The 26033-nt window shown below is 46.3% G+C and overlaps 3 protein-coding genes across 5 annotated transcripts; 1 reads left to right on the top strand and 2 right to left on the bottom strand.

The window, feature by feature from the left end:
* Positions 1-472: 472 nt before the first annotated feature.
* Positions 473-6788, bottom strand: LOC130523851 (RNA-binding protein 15-like). Its single transcript, XM_057029437.1, has one exon. It carries the CDS (start codon positions 6786-6788, stop codon positions 4299-4301), a length of 2490 nt encoding a protein of 829 aa, XP_056885417.1. The 3' UTR covers positions 473-4298.
* LOC130523852 (sodium-dependent neutral amino acid transporter SLC6A17-like) lies at positions 6772-20045 on the top strand. Of its 2 annotated transcripts, XM_057029439.1 has the most exons (13): positions 6772-7031; positions 9851-9958; positions 13075-13482; positions 14947-15104; positions 15475-15601; positions 16000-16181; positions 16255-16365; positions 16457-16698; positions 16868-17060; positions 17140-17332; positions 17433-17592; positions 17668-17830; positions 17904-20045. In XM_057029439.1, the coding sequence occupies exons 2-13, from the start codon at positions 9853-9855 to the stop codon at positions 18297-18299; spliced, it is 2439 nt and encodes an 812-aa protein (XP_056885419.1). In that variant the 5' UTR covers positions 6772-7031; positions 9851-9852; the 3' UTR covers positions 18300-20045. The 2 variants fall into 2 exon arrangements, with proteins under 2 accessions (XP_056885419.1, XP_056885420.1); XM_057029440.1 differs by lacking the exons at positions 6772-7031; positions 9851-9958 and adding an exon at positions 10606-10931.
* Positions 20046-20136: 91 nt separating this feature from the next.
* On the bottom strand, positions 20137-25914 carry strip1 (striatin interacting protein 1). 2 transcript variants are annotated; one of them, XM_057029436.1, is made up of 20 exons: positions 25763-25914; positions 25105-25174; positions 24957-25031; positions 24751-24885; positions 24545-24665; positions 24235-24410; positions 24023-24150; positions 23764-23946; positions 23405-23610; positions 23244-23309; positions 23080-23143; positions 22922-22993; positions 22731-22805; positions 22343-22440; positions 22018-22144; positions 21800-21900; positions 21646-21712; positions 21465-21569; positions 21184-21388; positions 20137-21095 (listed from the first exon to the last, which is right to left on the bottom strand). In XM_057029436.1, the coding sequence occupies exons 1-20, from the start codon at positions 25871-25873 to the stop codon at positions 20848-20850; spliced, it is 2433 nt and encodes an 810-aa protein (XP_056885416.1). In that variant the 5' UTR covers positions 25874-25914; the 3' UTR covers positions 20137-20847. The 2 variants fall into 2 exon arrangements, with proteins under 2 accessions (XP_056885416.1, XP_056885415.1); XM_057029435.1 differs by having other exon boundaries at positions 23405-23625; positions 25763-25913.
* Positions 25915-26033: the final 119 nt, after the last annotated feature.

Raw genomic sequence — 26033 nt, 5'->3', positions numbered from 1 at the left:
CATCCATCACACACACACACACACACACACACACACACACACACACACACACACACACACACACCCCTCCTGCCTGCGGTGTTCTGCCATCTAGTGGCCGCAGAAACCTTCTATGAGAGGGAGACTGACAGTCACCACATGCTTCCAGCCTGGGGGGGAGCGTGCACGATATTATAAATATCTGGTGCTCTCATGCTGCCTAATCCAGTTCTTGTGTGTATTCACATGGCGTGAGCTCAGCTCCCGTCCCTGATCCAGGAGCAGCTGCAGACCAGGGACCAGAATCAATCAAACCCAGCCTTTCAGGGGGTTCCTTTCAGGGTACCGTTAAGTCACTTAAAGGTTCCACTGGTGTCGTTGAGGGGACTGGGGTTAATTTAGTGTAATCTGGATGCCTGAAACAGAGAGTTGGGAATAATTCCCCCTTAACCTGGACAGATGTGGTGGAAAATAATGACAGGAAATCAAACGGTTGCATCAATCCATCTTTATTTAAGAGCAGACAAAATGGGTTCACACTAACTATTTAAGGTATAGATATGAAAGGCTGGTACTCACCAGAGCAGAGCTGCTCCTCCTTCTGCGTCCTCACTGAAACCTGCAACACTCCACACTAGAGTTAGCTCACGTTCTAACAAAAACCCCCCGTGCAGGAGAAACCAGGGAAACGGTTTTAGATGTGACACCATCTCACAAACACAGGAACATTAGTCACTAGATGTGGGCAAGAGAACATATTGATTAATTATATATGCTTGTATATCTGTATATGAGTATATAATAGACCAGGGGTCTATTATAGCCACATGTGGCTCTTTAGCGCCGCCCTAGTGGCTCCCTGGAGCTTGTTCAAATATATGAAAATGGAAAAAGTTGGTGTGAATATATTTTTTGTTTGAATATAATTTCTGTAGGAGGAAAAACATGACAAACATTCTTCAAGTTTTCCAACGCTGTAAAAATGTGTAGAATAAATATTTAATTCCAACATCTCATTATAATGGAAGTTAAACTTAAAGCAGCATCGTCCAGCAGAGTGGTCACGTGGTGCCTCATTCTCTCCAGGATGCTGCAGGGAGATAAACATTTCATCATGAATGCTCATTATGTATTTGTAGCCTACTTATCATTATGATAGTAGGCTAACAGAGCTAATGTACATAGCTAATGTAGACACTCACAGCATGCGCTGCCTAAGGTTTATATAAGGCTTTTAATTTTTTCCGGCTCCAGACAGATTTTTTGTTTTTTTGGTCCAATATTTGGTTTCAACATTTTGAGTTGCTGACCCCCTGTAATAGACTCACAGGTCATATTATTAGATCTGCTTGTTCAATTGTTCACACAATCAGCCGATCACATGGTGACAGCTCAAAGCATTGAGGCACGTGGAAGTTCAAAGCGAGCACCTGGAAGGGAAGAGAGGGCATCTAACATGGGGGAGTTTTTTAGAAACTCCTGATCTACTGGGACTTTCACCATCTCTAAAGTTTACAGCGAAGGGTCCAAAAAAGAGGAAACATTCAGCTTCAGTTCTGAATTGTTGTGTCGATGTGAGAGCTCAGGGGAAACTGAGCACACTGGATCCAGATGATAGAAAGGCAGCAGTGACACAAACCACCACTGGTTACAGCCAAGGAATGATGGGCTCCAGCAGCAGGCCACCACCCCAGGGGCCCCTCCTGTCAGCTAAGAACAGGAAAGTCAGGCCACAATTCACACAGGATCACCAAAACTGGACAATCAAGGACTAGATAGACGTTGTCGGGGCTGACGAGGCTCCATTTCAGCTGCAACATTCACATGGTCTCCTACCAACAGTTCAGGCTGCTGGTGTAACAGTGTGGGGGACATTTCCTTGGCACTCTTTGGGCCCCTTAGTATCAATTAAACATCATTTAAATGGCAGCCTACCTGAGTACCGTTGCTGACCCCGTCTATCCTTTACTACAACAATGAGCTTCCTGCTCTCCATATCTCCAGAGCACCTTTGAGACACGCTGGACCAGGAGATGCTAAAATCTCTGAGGAATACTTGCAGCAAGAGTTTGGAGGTATTCCTCAGAGGTTCCACGAAGAAAGGAGAAGTGGCATCCAAACCTTCACTAGCACACTGCACCTAATAAAGTGGCCGGTGTGTGTGTGCATATATATCAGTGTGTTTGGTATTTCTCGCAGTTAAGCTCACATCAATACTTTACCTGAGACGATCAGCAGGTGGCGCCCTGGTGGGACTCCCTCTGGCCTGGAGCTGTGGTGCCAGTGGTCAACACCCAGGAGAGCTGCTGGGCGTCAGCGAGCGTGGCCTCAATATCCGGCGGCAGATGTGGCCTCAGAAACCACTCTGCTCTGCTGTCAGATGCAGGTTGGCACATTTTAAGTGGGACTTAGCTAAAAGTTAGGTTTCTCTGCGAAAGGAAAGCAGTTCGCTCCTGCTGGTGGTTGTCACTGTCTCCTCTCCAAAGCGGATGCAGGTGCATCTGAAGAAGTCTGACACTAGCAGAGATCTTCCTTCAGAAACTCCGATGCGAGAACAAAACGGGACTAAAAGCCCGTCTGGTTGCTCCTCTCCTGCAGCTGCAGGAGCCAGATGAGAGGCAGAGAAGCGTTGGCCGGCGAGACGTGAAGAGAGACGGGCGAGGTTCTCAGCCACGCGGGAGAATCTCAGCATCTGACCGGCGTCCTGGACGTCACGCGACAAAAACAATCAAGAAACCCCAGAAGAGAGAGTTTTGGCCTCTCTTCTTTTTCCTCCCTCCTGCTGGGGAAAAAGGGGCTCCTGCTGTGTGATAAAGCCTTTTAGAGTTTGATAAACAATTCCAAGAACAAACGGTCACAAAAGTTGTCTTCCGAAGCACCTGTGTTTTCCCACGAAAGAGTAAATTTATTGAAACAAAATCAAGTGCGCGCAGCACCTTGTTTTTTCAGACAGGCATACTTCTGAGGCCCGAGAGCACTGATGTTTCCCATCTCTCCAGATATCCTGAGCACACAAAGACTTTTTTTTTTTTCTCATCCATTTGAAACACTCAAAATCAAAGTATGAAAGAAACGCAGGAGTCCCGTGGGATGCGCGTGGCCGCCAGGGGGCGCCACATCCAGAGGTTTCGCTCAGTCCGCAGATGTGCAGCTCTAACTTCTGCACAGTGATCCGACAGTGGCAGATTTACAGTTCACACACATCTGCATCTTACGGGTATTTCACATTATTGCAAGCGTACACAGTTTGGAGCAGCTGCTGTGCTTTACAAAAACTGACCGATACGACTGAAATCCGACAAAAGTACAATATAAATGAGAGGAACACAAAGCCAGCCTGTATTATATGATGCAGTTTAATGGAAATGTCTGATTATTTTCAGCTCATTAGCTTGGAGTTAAGGGGGGGTAATGACACCAGCAGCTTCAAAGCAGGTGTTGCACATGTTTACTTGGAACCATTGAGAACTGATTAGCTATCGACACCTTGGACAGTGCAGCTTGAGATGGGGGAGGGAGAACTACCCGAAACTAACAATAAAAGCTGTGGCGTTAATTTGGTTATTAGAACGGCCACCGTCGTAATATACAGGTGATTGCTGCTTGTGTCTTCCCCTGCACACACACACACGAGGGATGAAGAGGGACACATAGGTGAACCTGGGCGCATTTCCATGTGCATTCAGAAAAGATTTAAGAAGCTGACTTATGGCTTCAATGTTGCTAGAAAGATGACTTTTTACCATTAGCTTGTTGAACAACTCATCTATCCAAATGAGTCAGGCTAAAACTTTGGATCAGGAAACACTCCAAATGATTGACTGGCCAGCAAGCGCTAATACAGAATTATAAGCAATGGGCAGAACTAAAGAGCAGGTCGCTTCTTTTATAGCTGGACATTTAAGTGGAGCTGATTAGAAATCATGGGACTCAAAAAATCATCAATCATAGACTTCAAAAAGGATTGTTGGCGGCTGTTTATGTCGTTGAACAGAGACAAAATGAAGCTAACTGCTATGTTTTGGATTGACATTTCTGTGATTGGCAGGTACTTTAAGAACAACTAAACTGTTTATGAGATAAGGCAAAATACAGAAGTGTGCTCTGGATCACTTGAAGTATTTTACTTGTCAGCCCAAGAAGTCACCTGCTTTCCTAATGAATAACCATTATATCAAAAGTACTCTATTCAACAGGACTCTAATCTCTATAAACCTTCAACAGGATGAGATAAACTTGAACTGTTGCTCTGGTTTATCACAAATATTTCTTTTTTACAACCCATGAATGTAAAAAAAAAAAAAAAAAAAAAAAACTCTTTATGACGCTCCCTTGATAATGACCATCACCAAATACTCATCCTCGGATTTGGCAAAAGCTTTGGCAGAGGCATCCAGGAACTCTCGTGAGAACTCGCACGGGGGGAAAACGTGAAGCACTCCTCCTTGCTCCTTATCACGTGCGCCCCCCACGGGCAGGCTGATGATGCCAGCGGCCTCCTTCTGCTTCAGGTAGGACACGAGGTTCTTCAGCGGCCTCTCCGAGTTGTTGGCGTCCTGGGCGTCTCCGTCGTCGGGTCTCCCGGGCACCGCCAGCAGGATGGAGGACCCGCCGGGACCGGCCGCCGTCATGCGACGGGAAACCTCCTCCAGTTTCGGCTGATCCAAACGCAGGCGCTGACTGATCTTCAGCTGGGACACTTGTTGCCCCGTAGACCCCTTCAGCAGTAGGGCGGTCGCCACGGCGACGTCCCCGTCCAGGAGATGCAGAGAGGTTGAGAAGCTGCTGTTTTTCAGCAGGAGGTCTCCCAGCCACACCTGGCTCAGCTTCTGGCCACACGCTCCCACTTTAGACGGCTGCCCGGGCTTTGAGGTAGAGGACGCCGAGGAGTGATTGTCTTTTTTTAGGGGACTCTTGGACGACGCTCTGGCTTTGTGTTTGCGGTCTTTATCCGAGCAGGCGCCTGGGTTGGATGGGCTGAGTGCTCGCCGCCTTTTGTCTCCGGCGTCTCTGACGGGAGAGTTTCTACCAGAGCGCGCCGGACGATCGGAGTCGCTGCAGCGTCCGCCGTCCCAGCTGCTTCCTCCGGGGCTGCGCTCCAATGAGCTTCCACGGCGGCGCAGCGCATAGTCGGTAGGCGAGTGATCCAGGCGGGACGCGTCGTCCGCGTGTCTCCTTCTGCGGCCTAGATCTCGACTCTGGAACTCGCGCTCCGCGGACCAGGCCTCTCTGGAACGGCCCTCCAGGTGGTCGATCGGATCGAAGCCTGCTCCCCGCATCCTGTCGTGGACGCCCAAGCCGGACCACGCAGCAGCGGGATACAAGTCCCTGTCCCTGAAGCGGGCGGGGAAGGTGGGCGACCTGTCCCTCATCCTCAACGAGTCGGTAAGGCGATGAGCAAAGGGGTTTGGGACTACATCATAGTGTGGTAGAGGGAGCGGGAGCTGCATGTACTGCTGTTGCTGGTAACAATGCTCTGCGTCCGCAAAGTCCACTCTGAGTCTCCTGTCAGGACCGCCAAGCGGGAAGCCTCTCATGTGACTACAAGCAGCCTGAGCAGCATCTAAACTTTCATACTGGATGTAGGCCCACACGTCATCTTTTGTGTAATCTATAGTCCTAATGGTACCAAAGCGATCAAACTCCTTGGCCAGTGCAGCGAGTGACACCCAAGGTCCAAGGCCCCCAACCCATAGTCGGGTAGATGGCGTGGGTTTCCCATAGCCAATCTTGATGGGACTGTGACCCAGCATTTTCCCAGACATCGCCATTTTGGCCCGATGAGCCACGTCCAGATTCTCAAACTTCATAAATCCGTAGGTGTTGCTCTGTCCTCGCACTGGACGCTTAATGTCCACCTCCGTTATCATGCCAAACCTGGCAAACGCCCTCCTCAGGTCATTTTCAGTTACGGTGACGTCCAGATTACCCAGAAACAAAGTCCTGTTTGCCCTCTGGTCATCTTCTGGACTCATGATCAGGTCCTCGTCGTGGTAAACAGCACATTCGGGAATGTAAGGGGGCCTGTTTCTAGCATCATACGTAGAAAACTCTCGGTCTCTTTCCAAATCTCTTATGTGGAGAGGTGGAGGAGGAGGGAGCCGGCCCAGAGCCAGCTGCTGTAACCGGAAGTCTCTGTGCGCCACACCGGTGGGGGACAGTGGTCTCTGGGAGTGGAAGTGTCTTTGGCCCGCTGGGAAGGTGTCTTTTAAGACGGGCGATCGGCTTCTGCGTCTGTTCATGTAAACCGCCTCGATTTTCAGAGGTCTGTCGTACAGTACCAGCTTCCCCCGGGCGTGCTTGGCGGCCCGCGCGTCATCCGGACGCCTGAAGTTCACAAACGCGACCCTTTCGTCGTTTTCTCGGCCGATTTTTATGCTAACGTCCCCGAACCGTTTAAACTCGTGGAACAAACCGTCTTCAACGTCCTCGTCGTTCAGCTGCGAGCCCAGTTGGCTTATTTTCAGAGTCTTGTACTCGCTGTCGGGGGTTGACGCCGGTCGAGCGTCGCTGCGTGAACCAGACCTGGACGCTTCCGCGGCACCGCCAGCGCTGCTGTAAGATTTGCTCCCCGAATTAGCTTCGTAGTCGTAGCCGCTAATGCGGTTAGAAGAAGTATATCCCTCTGAGTCCCTCGCGTCTCTTTTCTCGGTGTGTGAACCTCTCCGTAGTGTAGAAATGGTCCCGTTACTTCCAGCCGATGACAGGGAACCGGTCTTCTTACCACCCGTGTGGTTTCCTCCTCGATCCCTGCTCTCGTCTGGCGCCCGGGAGCGTTTCTTTATCGGTGAACGCTCTTTTCCCTTCATCGTCGTCGACGCGCACAATCTGAGACGTTAATGCACGGCAATATTCTATCGTTCACCGATGTAAACACAGAATATCCCAATATCAAGGGCGGACTTTGCTAAATTCAAGCGAGTGACATGGCCGCCATTTTGGAAAATACTTGCACTACAACACCGGATGTCCCGCCTCCCGACCGTCGGAGAATGTGATTGGCTGGAGAGGTTGTCGCTTGCGTGGGGAGGAAGTTCACTCGCCGATTGCAAGTAAGGGTGCGGCTCAGTTCTGACGTGGTGGGGTCAAAGTCTGGGGCTTTAGTTAGGTTTCACTTTAAAAAAAAAAAAAAAAAGATTTAACAAAACCAAATAAGTTTCACAGTTCTTTTACAAAATACCTACAAAATGTAGCTGTCTATAAGGACACGGGTGTTTTGAAGCGGTACCTTGCAGGAAGACAGCTTGAAGTCCACGCAGGACTATACACAAAATTCGTGTGTAATAGTACAAAAGTCACACAATTTTAACTAGGAATGTTTAAACAATGCAGTGCTGTGCCTGGATTCGTCTAGTCGACACATATTTTAATCTAAGCAATTTCTAAAGCTTTAATCAAAGCTATACCGCAGCTAAATTCCCTCATATATGTTGTATCCAGGTTGTACCAGAAGGTGGCATACATGCTCTTCCCGAACGAAGGAAAAGTTAGAATAAAAATATTAGACATTCTAATCTCTTTTCTTTGCCCACTTTGATTAAAATGATATTGTCTTTGACCATAATACCAGCATGAGATGTGTTGATACATGAGAACCTGGGACAACAAGAAATTATGATGTGAGTGTGTCGCTTGTGAAAATATTTTATTACGAATTTGGTGATTGGATATTATTTAACGTCAACAAAAAAACGAGTTAAACCATGACACCACATTATTAAAACAACTGATAAAAATGTTATGCAACACAAGTGTTTCTGTGTATTATTTAGTGAAATGGATAACTAGTCATCACATGTCACATATTTATAAAAGTCCACAGCAAGTAATAAACTATCATCTTTTTATTACTTTTCTCTCCATAATCTCAACTTTGTAAGCACTTCGCGTCACCGGTTCAATTTTTTGTCATGAAAAATGCTCAGTAACAACATGCAACGTGCTGAGCTGCAGCGGTGTTTTAAAAGGATTATGTTATCTCAATAAACGGGGACAGGAGCTTTGCTCTCCGCTCTGTGAGCTGGACTGGCCCCTCTTTGAGAGACCATCTGGTGAAGTTCTATAGATGGTCACATGACCCTGGCACACACACACACACACACACACACACATAAACACACAATTTCAAGCAATGTGGAACCAACATGTGCCAAATAGGATGATGATGTTGGGATGCAAATGATTAGATCAATAATTATAAATTAATGGTTATTTACTGTATATTTGCAGTTTAAAAATAAACCATGAAGTCACCAGCCTCGTTGTTTCTTTACTGCTCATTTCTATACCCCCCAATTGTTACAGATTATCAGCAGGAATAAACTCACCTTAGACTGTCACCACCTACCATCTTGGTCCTGTTCCAGGAAGACATGACCCACTTTCTCAGCCATTGGAACACCTGCAGAACAGCAGCGCCTCTCTGCCCACCCATGCACTGTGGGAATGTAGGAGGAGCTACACCAGGACAAGGATGGATCATTGTGTCCTGATGACAAGGCTGAAACAGTGTGATAGCTTCTGATGGGGAAAAACCTCCACTGATCCAATTAAGCCTCTCAAGACTGACTAAATTACACCGATAGCAATTTCATTCAAGTGACCTGACAAATGCAGACGCGTCATCTCCTCCACATCTATTAAAAGTGCTGGTAGATGTAACCATGCTTGTTCAACTGCCTGTACACAAGATAACGAATGATAAGAGGTACCACTGAGTCCACTTCCTGCCTGAAGCTTATTTTAGGAGCAGAGAGTGACCCAGACACAGCAAAACACAGGGGGAGAAGGAGGGAGGGGAGAGTGTTGGTAGGGGAGTTGTGGAGGGGTGGGCAGGAGGAATATAAATGAGACTGGAGAGAAGGAAAAGTACTGGGCGGATGTGATGCAGATGCTGAATGCAGAAGTGCACGTGAGTGGAAGTGAGTGTACGTAGGAGCGGCGGTGGAACTCAGGGCGGCTGAAGGTGAACGAGAGGAGTGGAGATATGCTGAGAGGAGACTGACGTCAGAAGCACAAGAAGCACCAGATGCAACCCAAAGCACAGAGGCCATGTGAAATTGATCGAGAGAGAGAGAGAGAGAGAGAGAGAGAGAGAGAGAGAGAGAGAGAGAGAGATTCTGAAGGAAGGAAGGACAGTGCAGAGAGAAAAAGACAATCGGCGCTATTATTTCAAAGCTAATCTCAAAATACAAGAAACTAAATATACATGTGCAGATGTGTGCTTGTTCAGGATGTTAGCGTGGTGCCAAAATCAGGTTACTCTGATATTCAAAATCAGCAGAATTCGACCAAAAACCCACAATGATGTTGCAGCTCATACAGTTACTTGACCACACCTGCAAGTTATGTTGCATACGTCCACCAAATGTCAGGTATTCATCCAGGGAACACTCACAGTTTCAGCTTTTTAGCTTAATGTGTTAATGTGCCTAAAAGCCTCGGAGTGCTGCTAGTGTGAGTCATGGACAAAATTTAGAAGTGAAAAAAGAGACAAATGTCAGCTTCACAGCTCATATGGCGCCATTGGCTCAGCTTCCATCCAGAATAGGTGGGATGGATGTGTAGCAATGCTGACGCCAACAGCCCCAAAGCCCTGACGGTATTCTAGTTTCTTCTCCTTACAGACTAACTCCACTGTTTATTCATGCACACTTTAAAGTTTCCTCTGTTTTATTATTGTTTTCAGAACTAGCTTGAAAGAAAAAACCCTCACAAGATTTTAAAACTTTCAGTAAACAACACAATTATATTGTATCACATGAATTTAATGATAAATCACACTTAAGCTGGACTGAAAGAACCTCATGAGAGCTTTTATGGAATCTGTTTCGTGCCCTTCAACTGTACAAAAACTGTTCTTTCATGGCAGGAATGCAGAAAAGGAGAGTGCAGACGGACAGAGGCTGTCACATGATCCAAATGTTGCCACAGCAACCATTCCCTGTACTGAGGATCAGTAAGGTGCATCAAAGCCTCCGTGAGTAACAATCAGCTGGGATAAAGGGGGGTGGGGGTAAATGGGACCACAAGCATGTGTTGATGCATCTCACTCCAATTAAAATGATTTGTTAATAACATGAGGTATTTAAACACTGTTGTCAATACTAATTGTTGTAATGGGAGAGGCAAGAAGGGTGACATGAAGGTGATTAATGACGCAGGGGGTAACAGACATGCTGGAGGGTCTGAAATGAATCAAAAACCCAAGGTCAAAGTGAAAAACAGCCTTTTTGTGAGGTCTTAACCTGCAATATTTATGATAACCTGCAAGATTTATGGCGCCCTGGAGGCCTATATCTGCTGTAAGCATGTCTGATTATACAGGAAAGACCTGCCAAGTGCAAATACAGAGACTTTGTTCAGGAAGGATCCAGTTTTAGTAACTATGAGTTTTGATTTAGGTGACCACGCGTTAGCGTGATTGCGTCGATAACACGGACTTCTTTTTATGTCCTTTTGGGTGTATTTCATGTATTCACACATTTTGGTGGTTTAACAATTGTAAACGTTTGCATAGTGCGCACATTAAACCGGCCGTAATCATTAAAAAGATGACCTCTGCACATCCAGCCTGCAGCCTGAGCGGCTTTAATTTTTTATCAATGGAAACAGGGATGGCGGAGGCTGAGTCACACGCCCTCTTCATCAGGTAGGAGCGGATAACCTTGACAAATTCCTCCCCTCCTCATCCTCTCACCTCTCCACGAGCGAACGCATTTAGAACTTTCCAAACATCCGGTCAGCCTCGGGTACTAATTATCCCCGTCGGCGAATGGGGCAGCGCTGCGTGCGTCACGGCGCGCCCAGGACTCTCAAATGGAGGCAGAGCAGCATGTGATCGTCCGTCCTGCAGCGTCCTGTGAGCGCTCAGTCTGCACCACGGCGTCAGCTGCGCCTCTCTGCACACCTCTGTCCGCCCCCTCAGCGCCGGCGTCTGCCTGACACTCACAGTAAGGACCATTTTTGCTTTATTCTGTCACCTCTTGTGTCATCTGCGCGTTAGGCGGCACCACCTGGATTTTGACTTAAAAGCGTCAGGAAGTTCAGAAACAGTTCGAGAAGAGTTGCGCTGTATTTCCGCCCTCCCCGATGGTTTAAATGTTTGAAGTTGCCCACGATGGCGTAAAATACGCATTTGACTGCCGGGTTACTATATAGAACCACTTGACCTTGGCTGTGTTTAAAAGTCGTCGTATCAGGCGCGAGCCCACCAGCATCAGCACCGGTGTCACTTCATCTCTGACAGATGTTCGGGGCGACGCCAAATGCTTTGCATTTTTGACACCGGGAGATCTGAACTTCATTCAGTGCGATTAACAAACTGCGTTGGCACTTTAAAAATAGACGCTAATCTCATGACGGCTGTTAAATTAATAAACTAGTGCGGCAGCAAACTCTTTGATGCCTGCAGCCTCCACTGCTGAGGCTGATGGAAGTGGCTGAAAACGTCATTGGTACGTTGCTGGTGCACGTTGTCTGAGGACAGGAGTCTCTGGATGGTCTCTGATGTGAATAAAGTTGGCCACTGCGCGTACTCGGAGCTGAAGATGTGCTTTTCATAAACATGAGAACCAGTTTAACTGTGGATGAAACCGCCCTGCTTGTGTGTGATTTAAAGCTCTTCTTTGTCAAATTAGTGTTTGTTACGCTAGAGAAAGAGTTAAGCATGTGTTCTGCTGAGATGATGCAGCTAGAACGTCTGGATGTAGAGAACCCAAAGCCTGAGCAGCTACTGGCAGACTGTGTCCTCACATCAGTTGTGAAATAGACGTATTGAAGCTGTGGTGGGGCCAAAAAACCTCTCTTTTTAAAATGATGCCTTAGATTTCTGCGCCATTTTCCTTTGATCGATATGACGCCCAGAATCAGATGACAAGACAGGAAAAAAGCACCGCTGGGGGCTTAACAGTTAATGCACACTGGATTATAGAGACTTGTGAATGGCTGTGGATTATTACATCACGGGCTCATCTTGACATGCAGAGGGGAGGAAATCTGTTGTGGAAAAAAACATAACCAGATTCTGAGAATGACACCCCCCCCCTCCCCCCCCCCCCCCCCCTCTCTCTCTCTCTCTCTCTCCCTTCCCCCCTGCGGGGGCAGGTGAGCTCTTGGGGATTGTAGGAAGTTTTCGCTCACTCTTTCAACTGAGGCGCGCAGTTAGAGTCAGGATGATGTGCGTCACTGCCGCTGCAGCATCTTTTCTGTCTCTTGTTGACTTCACGCCTGTTTTCCTCCAGCGTCCTCAGATGGCGTTTACCTTCCGCCACACGCCCTGCTGCGTCTGCAGAGGTCAGCGTTATTTTCTCTAATAAAGAAGCAGCTCACTTAATAAGTAATGAACTCGCGCTGGGGCTCGTGATGTGGATCAGGAAACCACGTGTCGACACTGCATCCAGCATCCGGGTCACTTCTTCTGTTCCGTTGGGGTTGAACCAACCGCTTCCCAAAAGAGGGGTGAGGATGGATGCTGCGGCGAGGCTTCTGAGGATTATGAGGATTTAGCGGGGCGGGGGGGGAGCTTCGCTAAAGTTAAGCTTTGCAGAACAGAGAAATTAAATAGAACAATTTGCAGGATTGGATATTTTTAAGAGCCTGGCGACTGCATGAGAGGCACATCTTTGTGTGTGGAGTTGGGATAAATGATTTCCTGTCTTCATGTTGACATTTCAACTCTCGGGAGAGACATGTGTGTGATTCAGTGTTTTACTGACTTGCCTCATTAAGCCACTAAAATGTCAAAAAAAACGATGAAAAGTCAAGGCGTAACGAACCTCTACAACAATAATCTGTGGTCAAAGTATCAAAAGGAATGGATGAGTGTGTAATCATTGTAGGTAAAACTATAACACACTGTATCACTCACTAGCAATGATGGAATAGATGTTTTCTTGTCAGATCGCAACAAATCCACATACACTAAAACAATTATACAGGGAGTCCCACAGGGTTCAATGCTTGGAACTCTGTTTTTTCTTGTTTTTGCTCTTGACTCGGTAGTTGAGATTTGCCGGTTTCCTATGATTCATTTGTTGGGATAAAAAGGGAGTATCTGGATACAGTGTAAAGAGTTTGATTGTTGTGTGTTTGCAGGACTGAGAACCACATTCGCATCACTCTTCAGCACCTTTCGATTCAACCCTTGCATCGGTGGGTCCAGGTCCAGCCAGGCTGTGTCCAGCTCGCTCTTTTCACCCCCACCCCTTTTCCTGACCCCAATGCCTAAGAACAGCAAGGTGACACAGCGCGAGCAGAGCCATGAACACGTCACAGAGTCAGTGGCTGACCTGCTCGCACACGAGGAGCCTCTGGACTTCAAGAGCAGCTCCGTGAATGTCGGCGGGGCGGCTGGGAAGAAAACACCACAGATAGAGGTGCCGGAAAATGATGGACGCCCCGCCTGGAACAACAAGCTGGAGTACATCCTGGCCCAGGTGGGCTTCTCTGTGGGCCTGGGGAACGTCTGGCGATTCCCTTATCTGTGTCAGAAGAATGGAGGAGGTGAGTCACACCTAGCCAAACCAGTACATTTCCTATCCGATCCTTTCGTCATCAGTGATGTCACATTAGCACAAGGCTAACTGGGCTATATCACAGTAAAAATAGAAATACATGAACTTAAGCAGTTGCCAGGGACATTTTTCCACAATGGATCCGATAAAGTTCCACAACAGTGGGAATCTTCTTTTTTTAACAACAATCATTGGATTGTCCTGTTGTTATTCTCAACATTTTATTGTTTTTAAGTCTACTTTGGCAAAAGGCTGCAACTTTTTTTCACCAATTGACCACAGATATTGGCACAAATGAGAGCTAAAGAGATTTGTAAGAACTGTGATCCCTGTGGGCTTCCCGCCATCAGCAGATCAAGCCTGTTAAATCCTGTAATGATCCCATCGGGCCAAATGCTGAGTGTTAGTCACTGAATACTAGCACATTAAAACGGTGCACATTTTCACCCCAGTTAAATTTATACAGCATTACTATTAAAACTGTTTGCCAACCTTCCAAAACCCACCAGATCCCGTCCGGTCTGTAGAGGACAGATGCGCCGTGCTGGTCTAAATTTAGCCGCGTTATCGATTACTACTGCCAGCAGAGCAGGTCCAGGTCAGCTGATACTCTGTAAACAAGCGTTTGATTTAAAAAAAAAAGCGCAATGTAACTGAATAGTGATGAGGATTTATCCTGGCCACCATGCTGCTGCCTATGTAATCTGAGTATAGACATGTTCGCCACACACGTGACGTTATTGATCCCTGTGTCTTTACTGCCTGGGGGGAGGGCTTTATTGCTCATCATCTCTCCCTCCATCATTGGGCACCAAACTGTGGAGAACAACAAACCTATTAGCCTCCGCATGAGACCCACAGCCCATTTCACCTTTATTTATGTCCTCCTCTCTTGTCTCGGTCTCATTAACCCTCTGATGTGTGTCACTCTATGAAACTACTATTTGAGGTATTAACATGCTCGGCGGATGATGACTCAGCCTTGTATGTCAAACACACTTGAATCCAGATTATGGCTCTGGATTACACGGCAAAAATAGACTTACATCAAACTAAAATGAAATTCAAAGGAGGAGAGTTCATTTTTGGAGGAGTGACAGTGGAGGAGGGACAGTAAATATATTTTTGCAGACAAAATCAGTTGCCATTTATTGGGAATGTGACTAAATGACTTTGAATGAGGGAATAAATATGTTTTGAAAACTATATGTAAAAAAAATCACAGTCTACATAAAAATATAATCGCAACAAAGCCGCATAAGTCACAATTAGACGGCATTAATGAGAGCTTGAGAATTTTCAATAAACTGGGCACAATCTGTAAATGAATTTACTTAGATTAAATTCTGGCGTCTCAGTGTCAGGTAACGTCTCTGTTATTGAAGTAGAAACCTGACTCGTCTGCATTCAGATGCTTTATACTGAAAACAATACAAGCTTCCTCGTGTTTCAGGCGCCTATTTGGTCCCCTACTCCATCCTCCTCTTCATCATCGGCATCCCCCTCTTCTTCCTGGAGCTGGCTGTGGGTCAGAAGGTCCGACGCGGGAGCATCGGAGTCTGGAACTACGTCTGTCCCAGTCTGGGTGGGATAGGAATGTCCAGTCTGATGGTAGGAGTGGAACCACACACGTCTCTCTATCCATCCCTCCATCTCATCATGTTACAGCGGCCCTTTGCCATCGGTCTCTCGGGGGTTTGCTGACGTGTTTGCGAACGAGTGGTCTTTTTCTTTCATATTTGCACGGCTGCCGCTGAAGAGGCTATAAATATCCGCCGGAGATCAGGGATGAAAAGAGAACACTTTAAATATTCATGCTTTCTACACCCTTATTTAGCTTGTGAATGTCCTCGCTGGCACGACTGCAGGAGACTGACAGCATCTCTCTCTCTCTCTTTCCATCCATCCATCCATCCATCCATCCATCCATCCATCCATCCATCCATCCATCCATCCATCCATCCATCCATTATCCATTTAGGTGTGTGGGTTTGTTGGCCTCTACTACAACGTGATCATTGGATGGAGCATCTTCTATTTCTTCCAGTCCTTCCAGTTTCCTCTTCCATGGAGCGACTGTCCAATCAGGAAGAACGGGAGCTTTGCCAGTGAGTGACGTAACAATAGACAAGGAAGGGTGTTACTCCTGAGGACTACGCCTTCATTTGAAGTAGACGTTCACGTCTACTTAGTTTTGGCAGCGCGTGCTAACAACGCAGCCCAAGAACGTCCGAGAAACGTCAGCACGCGTGCAATTCAGGTGCTGAAGGAGAGGAAACGTTTGAAGCAGCGACATCCACCCAGAAACAGGCAGTTTGAATAAGACAGCAGATTTCATGTGCAGGGGAGGATCTCTGTAGATGCAATATAATCCAAGCAGTGACTCTCCTCAGGAGCTGTCAGTTAAGGGATGCCCTTCCAGGAAATGTGTATTATTTTTAAACCTTTTTTTCATTCCCATCAATCAAATGACCCACCCCCCCACCCCTTTTGCTCCTGTCCTTAGTCGTGGAGCCAGAGTGCGACAAAAGCTCGGCCACCACCTATTTCTGGTACCGTCAGACCCTGAACACCACCAGCACCATCGCAGAGAGCGGCGGCCTCAACGTAAAGATGACCTTGTCCCTGCTGGTGGCCTGGGTCATCGTCTGCCTCGCCGTCATCAAAGGCATCGCCTCCTCGGGGAAGGTAGATGAAAGGCACGGATGACCAGGGCTGCTTGTTTCTCGTAACTGAACGCCTTTGCGTGTCTCTCCCACAGGTGATGTACTTCAGTTCTTTGTTTCCCTACCTGGTGCTCTTCTGTTTCCTGGTCAGGGGGTTGATGCTGAAGGGGTCGGTGGATGGGATCGCTCACATGTTCACGCCCAAGGTGACGCCGGCAGCCTCGACACGGCTCGCATTTCTCGGTGGGACCAAAATAAAACGGGCACGAACTGGCTTCTTCTCTTTGCCTCCTGCAGCTCGAGAAGATGCTGGAGCCACAGGTTTGGAGGGAAGCAGCCACCCAGGTCTTCTTCGCCCTGGGTCTGGGATTCGGAGGGGTCATCGCCTTCTCCAGCTACAACAAGATCGACAACAACTGCCACTTCGACGCCGTGCTCGTCTCTTTCATCAACTTCTTCACGTCTATTCTGGCCACGCTGGTGGTGTTTGCCGTGCTGGGCTTCAAAGCCAACCTCATGAATGAGAAATGTGTCACGGAGTACGTTCACGTCTACGTTAAGTTCATTTAATCTTAAAGCTACAACCGGGCTCATGCCTAGCACAGGAGGGTTGGTGGGGAGGATTTTGTCCGATCGTAAGGTCGTTTTACGAAGCAACAAACAGTTGTTGTGATCTACGTTTTAAAGAAAACCCTTGAATCTCTACAGGAACGCAGAGAAGATTCTAGGATACCTCAATTCACACGTCCTGAGCCCCGACCTCATCCCTCCACATGTGAACTTCTCCCACCTCACCACGTCAGACTACGCCGAGATGTACGGCGTCATCAAGACGGTTAAAGAGGGTGGTTTCGCTCAGCTGGGTCTGGACCCGTGCCTCCTAGAGGATGAGCTCAACAAGGTGAGTCTCTGGACCGGACCGACACCGGCAATACACCGTCTGTCTGCTGATTGGTCCCCGTTTGGTGGTCTCTCCGCAGGCCGTACAGGGCACGGGTTTGGCCTTCATCGCCTTCACAGAAGCCATGACCCACTTCCCTGGTTCGCCGTTCTGGTCGGTCATGTTCTTCTTCATGCTGATCAATCTGGGCCTGGGCAGCATGATCGGCACCATGACTGGCATCACCACACCCGTCCTTGATGCCTACAAGGTCCAGAAGGAGCTCCTAACAGGTGAGGCCTGCCCATGGATGAATCTAGTTTCTTTAGATCTATGAAACGCGATTCGGATCAGTGATATCTGTAACGAGCCGGTCCTCTGCGTTCGTTGCAGTGGGCTGCTGCATCGTGGCGTTCTTCTGTGGACTGCTGTTCGTGCAAAGATCAGGGAATTACTTTGTCACCATGTTTGATGATTACTCAGCCGGACTGCCCCTGACGGTGGTGGTCATCCTGGAAAACCTGTCGGTGGCTTGGGTTTACGGCACAAAGAGGTAGGCGTGCGCACGGTTCTGCAGCTGCTGTGTTTAGGGACTAGAAAATGACCTTTTCTCTTCTGGATGCCTCAGGTTTATGCAGGATTTGGAGGACATGTTAGGTTTCCGACCATATAAGATCTATTTTTACCTGTGGAAGTACGTCTCGCCTCTGTGTCTCATCGTGCTCATCTCCACCACGGTCATTGAGATGGCCATCAGCCCGCCAGGATACAACGCCTGGGTCCAAGAGCTGGTCAGTGTGTGGGCATGCGTGTGTGAAAGTCACAAAATGCATGGAATGATGGGTAAATATCCTCTGTCTGCAGGCACAGGAACGCTTCCAGAGCTACCCTCCCTGGGCGCTGGCCATGTGCTTCGCCCTAATTGTAGTCGCCATGCTTCCTCTGCCCATCGTCTTCGTCGCCCGCCGCTTTAACCTCATGTCAGACGGTTCCAACAAGCTGTCAGTCTCCTATCGCAAAACCATGATGAAGGACGTATCCAACCTGGAGGAGCAGGACGAGGCCAGATTCATCCTCGGAGCTAAACCGGGGGAGGCGCCGTCATGTAAACCCTTCCTGACCCCAGGGAAGAACAAACCATTGGACCCCAACTCCTTATCCCCAAACATCTGCTACGGTACGAGCTACCAGAACGAAGCCATCAGCCCCACCACACCGACTACGCCCATGACCCCGACCACGCCCGAGTCTGACTCTTGACTCCCGACCCCCCTCCTCCTGAAGCACAGCTCGCCTCTCAGGCTGCACCTGAGGAGCCCTCAACGTAGCAACGCGCAAGTTAGCCACACAATTTATCTGCCCACAAAATATGGAGGAACACCCAAGGCTGGGACCAGGGTGGGGTTGCATCCAACAAGGGTTTTCTTCATTCATAACCCAACACACACTGCGATTGTGACAGTCAGAGCATCTGCATCAACACCTGCACACAGTAATCTGGGGACAACATCACCTTTTTCTCCACCAGGGTCAAATGTATATAACACATGGAATCACACAATAGGGACGATTTATGGTGAAACGTTTGAAAGCAGCACAAAGAGCTCGGTTTAGTTTAGTTTTTGTTTTTTTCCTCCCATCAAGCACAAAAAGAATTTCACACAATCACGGCAACGTGAACGCGCAGCTAAATTTAAATATCGACTACGGTCAAAGGTGAGTTACGCAATCAATAAGCAATATGGGATCCAATCGGAGGCACAAAGATGACCGCAAAAGGTTCTTACAACGTTATGGAAAGAAAGATTACCATTTATTTATGGAAAGATTACCTTTCAAACATGCACATTTTCTCTGTGTATATGTTCCTGTCGTAATTGTACACACTTTGATATTCCTCGATGCAGTCAAGTTGTGTGGAAGAGGATATATTTATTTACCTTTTTTAAATCTCTTTATTTGAAGTGATGGTGTAATGGAATAAATGAATGATATGTATAAATATTTACAATATATAATATTCTTATTTAATTGTATAGTTAAAGGCTATTTTTCCAATTACGTAGCCAGTTCTTGTTGCTTAGGAAACCATGTCAAAGTGTTGTAGGAAGCAGGTTTATTGTCCCTTTAGCTGCTGTTAGCAGAGGTCCACTCACCCGCCTCATTTGTTCTACTTTGTTTCATTAGCTTTTAGCACAACTACCATCAACTGTCATCACCTGATAGTGACACCAGTATTTATTATTATTCTATGATGGAGCCTAAAGCACACTAACATGATAAACAGACCTAGCAACAAATGTTCCACCTATCTATTTTAGTTTGGCGTGACGTACACTAACATGTTTAATAATTGTGTTAGCTCGGTGTTTAACGGGGAGATGGACCTTCTTATTAGCATGTGGCTCATGCTGTGTTGAAGACTGTTAGCCAAACGGCTTTAGCTGAATGTAGCTGTCGTCTCTAGCAACGAGCTTGTTAACAGTTATAATGCTGCCGTGTCTGTGGGTCAGTCTGGATTGATCTTGATCATCAGCCCATCTGAAAGTTACACTCATATATGAACTATATGAGTTAGGCTCGTCAGACTACCAGTGTATCGTTCTTTGTCTAGTTTACATCATATAGGTCTTTTTTTTGTAAATAATGTTATCTAGTCAAACAGTTCTGAAGACCATGTTTCATGTATCAAATGTCTTTTTTTAAAAAAAAAAAAAAAACAGTCCTAGCAGTAAATGTGACGTAAATTAATAATGAATGTGATGAACGCACTTTAATAGACTGACTCAAAATGTCTCGTCCTCATAGCAGTAAATTAAAGGTCTGTGTCTGGAACGGATGATGTAAAAGCACCGGTGTGCTTGAAAGCTCGTGCGCATTTCAAACACTGTGCAGGAGACACATCTCTCCTTCCTTAATGGTGATATACTTGTACAATACCTATTTATTATTGTAAAATCTGTGAACATCACTTCAAACATTACTATTAAAGAGGGTTTAAGCTTCCATCTCTTCACACTTTTCTCTACACATTTTAGCTTATAAAACGACCTTTGGAGTCTAACACAACATATGAAAGTATTAAAAAAACAATTAATTAATGTTGTACAGAAGAATTTTATTACAGTATTTGAATGGACATAAAACAAAGACATGATAAATAAGTTAGACATTATGTGTTGTTTTCACCATTTAAGCCTTTATAAAAACAAAAAAACGAGTACAAAAAGCTGAGAAAACTTGTTCGATAATGATTATCGTCAGCTGAAAACGGCCTCCGAATCACGTGACTCGCGCACGTCTGTGGTCCCAGATTAAAGGTGCAGCACCTGTTCAAGTACTCCTGGAAATAGACCTATTTCTGGCAGAAGAGTGGTGGGGTAAACAGAAATGGGTCCCTTTCTGGTCATAACTACTAAAAGTAATGATTCCTCCTTGTAAAGAACATTTCTTGGTAGTTTACTCACCTGTCTAAACAACGTGCACACTTCAGTGAGGATTCATTCCATGAAGCATCAAACCCATTCAAATTCCTTGCTAATGAAGAGGCACTGGGATCACAGAGCTGATTAAGAACGTGTGTGAAGCCAAATTTAAGACTTTTTCAGATTAAAAATCAGCAGGTGTGGCAGTGAGAAATGCTCATCACTTAAAGAAACTCAGTGGCACAATGATCCAAAGTCCACATCTGGAGGACTCTTTTTGCACCTTCAGGCGTGCAGAACGTGAATGATTAGAGTTATAATAATGCATTGATCAGTGATCAATCCAGTAAGTCATTGAACTCCTGCCTGAAAGCTGCGTATTCTCACTGTAGCAGTTCTTCCCATGAAATAGGCTTGGAGAAGACCTCCCGCTCCAGCCACAGGTCGTAGTTCATTTGGAAGTCCTCGGGTAGGTCCACGCGCTGCCCCAGAACGCTCTGCAGGCAGTTATCCACGGGCAGGAAGTCTGGGTTGCTGTGGCTCTTGTCGTAGCGGCGGCTATTGAAGCGCTCGATGTTGGTGCGCAGAGCGCACTCCTCAGCCTGGAAGTCCCACGGACGGGCATCGAGGTCTGACCCAGAACGAGACACATTTGAGACTCAAGGAAAAAGAAACATTTCTTCTTTTTTTTTAATCGCACTGTACAGGTTGGAACTCACCATTTCCATACGCCCAGTCGTCATTGAGCCGATGTCGAACCTTCTGGTAGATGGCGGACATGGTCTTCATGTTACTCTTCCTCCACTGTCGTCCCAGGTATTTAGTTTGCACTTTGAGCAGCTTTAGAACGTACAGCTGCATCATGGCCTGCTTGACCTTCAGCGCTCGCTTCAGGATGGGAGCGGATTTAAACACCACCAACATCTGGGAGGGAACAAAGGGCATCGTTTATGTCAACGGAGGGCGACCACCAAAGTACGGACCTGTGCTGCCATCCTACCATTGTTCTGGAGTGTTTCCACTTGGTCAGTTTGTTGAGGATCCTCAGCAAATTAATGCAGGAAAAAAGATTCCTCCAGCAGAACTGATTGTTGTCTCCCGCTTCCTAAAAACAAAGGAAAATGACAAATAAGTATCCTGGACTCCGAGCATCAGATGTCCCAATAACTCTCACAACTTACCAGACTCTCTGCAGTCAACTCTGGGAGCTCGTGCACCACGCAGTAAGGGAAGTCAAGCACTGAAATACTAGAAAAGAAAAACAAAACAGCTGAATATGACATCCCTGGAAATGAGCGCCATGGCTGGACCCATACAAAACAGCCTCCAGTGTACCTGTTCTTGGCTGTAATATAAGACATGATGTTCTGGTTGAAGAACTTCAGAATGAGGGGGATGCAGTTGGCAAACACCAGATGTTGAGCCATGTACTCGAACTACGAGACAAACAATGACATTTCAGTCTGGAGGGACACTTGACCGCCTCCCGATCATGTCCAGGAGAAAAAGGCGGTTGTGTTTTTGTATTTGTCCTAAACATCTGTGAACCTGACCTGGTAGACGTGGTTTAGTTTGAAGTGCTTTAGAAGCAGCAGCAGGATGGCAGAGATGGCCTTCACGATGATCTCCTTGTGGCGATTGACGTCGACGCCGAGTTTCATGCTCTGGAGCACGGTGGTCCTGCATCAGTCAACCACAATCATCTTGACTTCATCTTGATGCGATTATCTTTCACCTTCAGCTTTTACTTGACGATTCTTATACATTTAGAAATGCAGCACATTCCAGTGTTTTCCCCATTTAACATCAATCAAAATGTCCCAACGTTACAATATTGTCCCCGTTCCGAAGGCAGCGCCGCACTGCAGATGAACTTACGGCATCTCCTCTGGCAGCACATCCGCTAGGATGTTGATAGAATCCGTCTTGGCTTTGGAAGTTGGAGCAGCAGCGAGCAGGATCTTCAGCAGAGCGATCTGATGGTTTCAGAAACGGGCGTGAGCAATGAAGCACCCACCAAATCTGCTGGCTAAGTGACAGCTGAGCTCATGATGCGTCAAACACTGCCAAGGAATGCTAATACTGACAATTGGAATTAGATCGTTTTGAACTGTTAATTGCCACTAGCAGTTGCGTTTCTGACTTTATTTTGCCAGTCAAATACAAGCGCTTGTTGCTTTTATGGCAAATTATGTCAGAGAAATGTTTAGCCAGATATAAAAACCTATGTTAACTTTGTATAAACGGACCCACAAAGAAGACTAACCATGTACTGAGGTAAACTGGGCAGAATACCCTGATAAAGAAGCTCAGTGGATGACATCTCCACCTCCTCTTCACCCTGAAAGTGAAGGGGGAAAAACAAAGAGATCAGTTTATATATAAGTAGCCAGCAGTTTCTCCATCCCCCTCAGCCAGAAAAAACAAATTCTTCTTCTAATTTTTCACTCAGCATACCACAGACAGAGGTGTTTTCTGATACTCCTCCTCTTTGGTGATCTGTATCTCAGCAATGGAAACATACTTGTGCTGAAATAAGATGAGACATTGTGTTATTAACCATTCTAATCTGTAACAACAGAGTTAATAAAGTAAATTCAATGACAAGGTAATACCTGCTTTAATGTCTTTATGCTCTCATGAATGGGTCTGGGCAAACCAACGACCGTGTCTGTGTCGCTGTGGGAAATGCAAATGTGATTCCATAGTTCATACATATCACCCACAAATGATACAGAGTCAGTGTCAAAAACATTGAAATCAACAACTCAAAACCTACTTTCTAAGTGTGTATCCAATAAATTTACTTCTGCTCGATTCCAGGAAATTTTCAATGTCCTTTTCTCTGTGAAATGTCAGACACACAAAAGCTTAGTGAAGATAAAAAGGTGCGAATAAAGAGTGAATTCAGGGTGATTTCCCAGTCAGGCGGAGCGCTACCTGACTTTGGGGGCCCACGGCAGTCCTTTGGGTAAGGACACCCTCTCTGCAGGCAGGTGAGGAATGGGTAGAGGCATCACCTCATCCCTCTCCAGGGGGAAGGTTTCCGCCTCGATAGAGTTGTCATTGTCGTCGTTGTCTTCATCATCGTCGCGCGAGTCGTCGGGTTTGTAAGGGTCCTTTTCATTGAAGGCATCAAGGTTGTCCTGCTTGATTAACGCCTGGGAAAGAAGCAGGCGGGAAAGTTTACACAACACATGTGTATTGGAAATTTCAAGAGGCAACAGATAATATAAGAAGCTGGGATTGTACTGAGTTGCCAGTGTACGACTGATAATTGTACTCAAAGCTGTGCCGACCTTGTGTTCACGTCGTGCCCGTTTTTGCTGCTGCTCGATGAGGTCGGACGCCGACGCTGGAGGAGAAGCAGCCCTCATGCTGCGAATGACTCGAATGCTGTCCTCAGGGAGAGGGGGGAGAGCCAGCTCCTCACGCTTATGGACCTTTATGTTTTGAAGCTGCTCAAAGCCACCGAGTGTGAACTAAAAGAGAAACCAGGTTTGGTCATTAAAAACCAACGATAATCCACAGTGATAACATACTGAAATGGCAACTCACCAATATACTCTTCCACAACAGCAACAACACCTTCTTCATTGGGAAATGGGGGGCATGACCACTGCAGAATTTAGTCACCATACTGAAGAGCATGACAGAAATGGGCTCATTGTTGAAAAGAGGAGATCCTAGGTTAGAAAGAAGGAACAGAAATAACATAATTACTAAATATTCTGGGTAGATCCATAAAACAGGTGCGGACACAAACCTACCCAGTTCGGCTCTGAACGTTTCTCTGATGATTTTCCATTCGGGCCTGTCAGTCGGATCATCCTGCTGTATCGTTTCCACCATCAGGTACATGATGTTGAGCAGCACTCTGAGATCAGTGCTGTCAGCCAGCGAGATGGCTGGTTTTCTGACAGCACTGCTACAGGCAGCGCTGTTACTGAGAGGAAAATACAATAGAGAATGAGCTGATCAACCTTCTGTCCATTTTGGTCTGTTGTTCCCCACTGGCTGAGCTGACCTTAACTAAAAATATTAAAAGGGATACGATGAATAACAACTGTTAAGACATACTCGATCTCCATGTTGAGAAGTTCCACCAGAGCAGAAAAAGTCCCCACGTCCAGCAGTAGAAATATGTTGTACCTCATCCAATGTTGCACCTCAGCTTCAGAGCCACAGTCTGCAAACATTCCTAGAGAAATACAGAGAGAACAATCGTATCCCTGATCATTCTCTTAAAATCCCTTCGTTTCCATGTTACTTCACGGTGATCTCACCTTGAGCCATGTACAAAATGGCTCGAGCCACCTTCAGCCTCTTCTCCCGAGCGGTCACTTCCAGGCCGTCCAGGAGGCGCATGGCATGAGCTCTGTGCTGCTCTGCATCAAGCTCTGTCCATTTCTCATCAGGGACTACAGATGGAGACGATGCAGATTAGACAGGCATCTTTGTACTAGACCGCAGATGTCAAACGATTGCGTACCATGTGCTCTGAATTCCACCTCAAAGCACTTCCTGTTGAGAGCAAACTCAGGTCCTTCTGTGTAACTGTACAACTCTGGAACATAAAGAAATAAGAGTCATGTACAACAACCAATGCTTTTAGAAATTACGACAAAATGACCACACACCTGACAGCTCTGCAGCCCACTTGTCCGTATCTGCATATTCAAACTCGAAGTCTGGTGACTCAGACAGGCCCTGTACAAAAGAGTTTTCCCCATATTAAGAAGTCTATATTAAAACACACATATACATGCACATATATATATATATAACATCAAAAATAAATGCCTTACTTCTAAGCGATCTGCTTAAAAACTTTTTATATGAAATAAGAAAGTGATTATTAGACCGTTGTTCTCACGATATAAGAACAGCCCGTGTACTTTCTAGGTTCTTCTTAGGTTCCAATAAATGAAGGAGAATGTAAATAATCAGTAAACTTTATTAAACATTTGTTTTCGCCTCTGAATTCCTGAGGTTTGGCCTGTTCATGTTGCGTCTCATCATTAAGCTTCATGCTGTTCAAACTTCTGCGCTGTTAGTTATTAGGAAAATTACTAATAAACCGAATACTAAAGCACCGCGTAGTGTGAATCACATTTTAAAAACAAAAGAAGCACCATTACCTGGAATTTAATTAAAGGTCAGAGTCTTGTTACAAAACAGAACTCAATACTTGAGCTAAAGCTAGCCTTGAAGCTAGCTTCGCTAACGATATAGGAATGGCTCTATCACTTTTATAGAAATGTTTTAACCAATGAGGATAAACATCTGCTCACTGACCTCTGAATCTTTTCTTGGGTTGCGAGCGAATTCTCCCCTGCTTTTATTAGGCAGCATATTTCTCTGTTTATTGTTAAGAGGAAGCGCTCCACCATTCCCACCTCCGTCCATTGCGTTTAGGGCGCAGTATCTTCTCGCGAGAAGACGATACGTCATCCGCGAGAGTTTGAGCTGATTACGTAACATGAGCAGAGGATTATCTGTATTGATTTTTCTACCCCGATTTACGTTTTAATTCTTCGGTATCGTCGGGCTGCCCTAATATCTTCGA

The sequence above is a fragment of the Takifugu flavidus genome, chromosome 4 (assembly GCF_003711565.1).
Source record: "Takifugu flavidus isolate HTHZ2018 chromosome 4, ASM371156v2, whole genome shotgun sequence".
NCBI lineage: Eukaryota > Metazoa > Chordata > Actinopteri > Tetraodontiformes > Tetraodontidae > Takifugu > Takifugu flavidus.
This window is presented reverse-complemented; position numbering and strand designations above follow the sequence as displayed.

Coding starts and splice junctions, on each gene's coding strand:
- LOC130523851 (XM_057029437.1), bottom strand. CDS start 6,788: ATGAAGGGAAAAGAGCGTTCACCGATAAAGAAACGCTCCCGGGCGCCA.
- LOC130523852 (XM_057029439.1), top strand. CDS start 9,853: ATGCAGAAAAGGAGAGTGCAGACGGACAGAGGCTGTCACATGATCCAA. Junction 15,105..15,474: donor TAGGAATGTCCAGTCTGATG/GTAGGAGTGGAA, acceptor TTATCCATTTAG/GTGTGTGGGTTTGTTGGCCT. Junction 16,699..16,867: donor AATGAGAAATGTGTCACGGA/GTACGTTCACGT, acceptor GAATCTCTACAG/GAACGCAGAGAAGATTCTAG.
- strip1 (XM_057029435.1), bottom strand. CDS start 25,873: ATGGACGGAGGTGGGAATGGTGGAGCGCTTCCTCTTAACAATAAACAG. Junction 24,666..24,750: donor CATTTTGTACATGGCTCAAG/GTGAGATCACCG, acceptor GTATTTCTCTAG/GAATGTTTGCAGACTGTGGC. Junction 23,626..23,763: donor GGGCACGACGTGAACACAAG/GTCGGCACAGCT, acceptor CTTCTTTCCCAG/GCGTTAATCAAGCAGGACAA.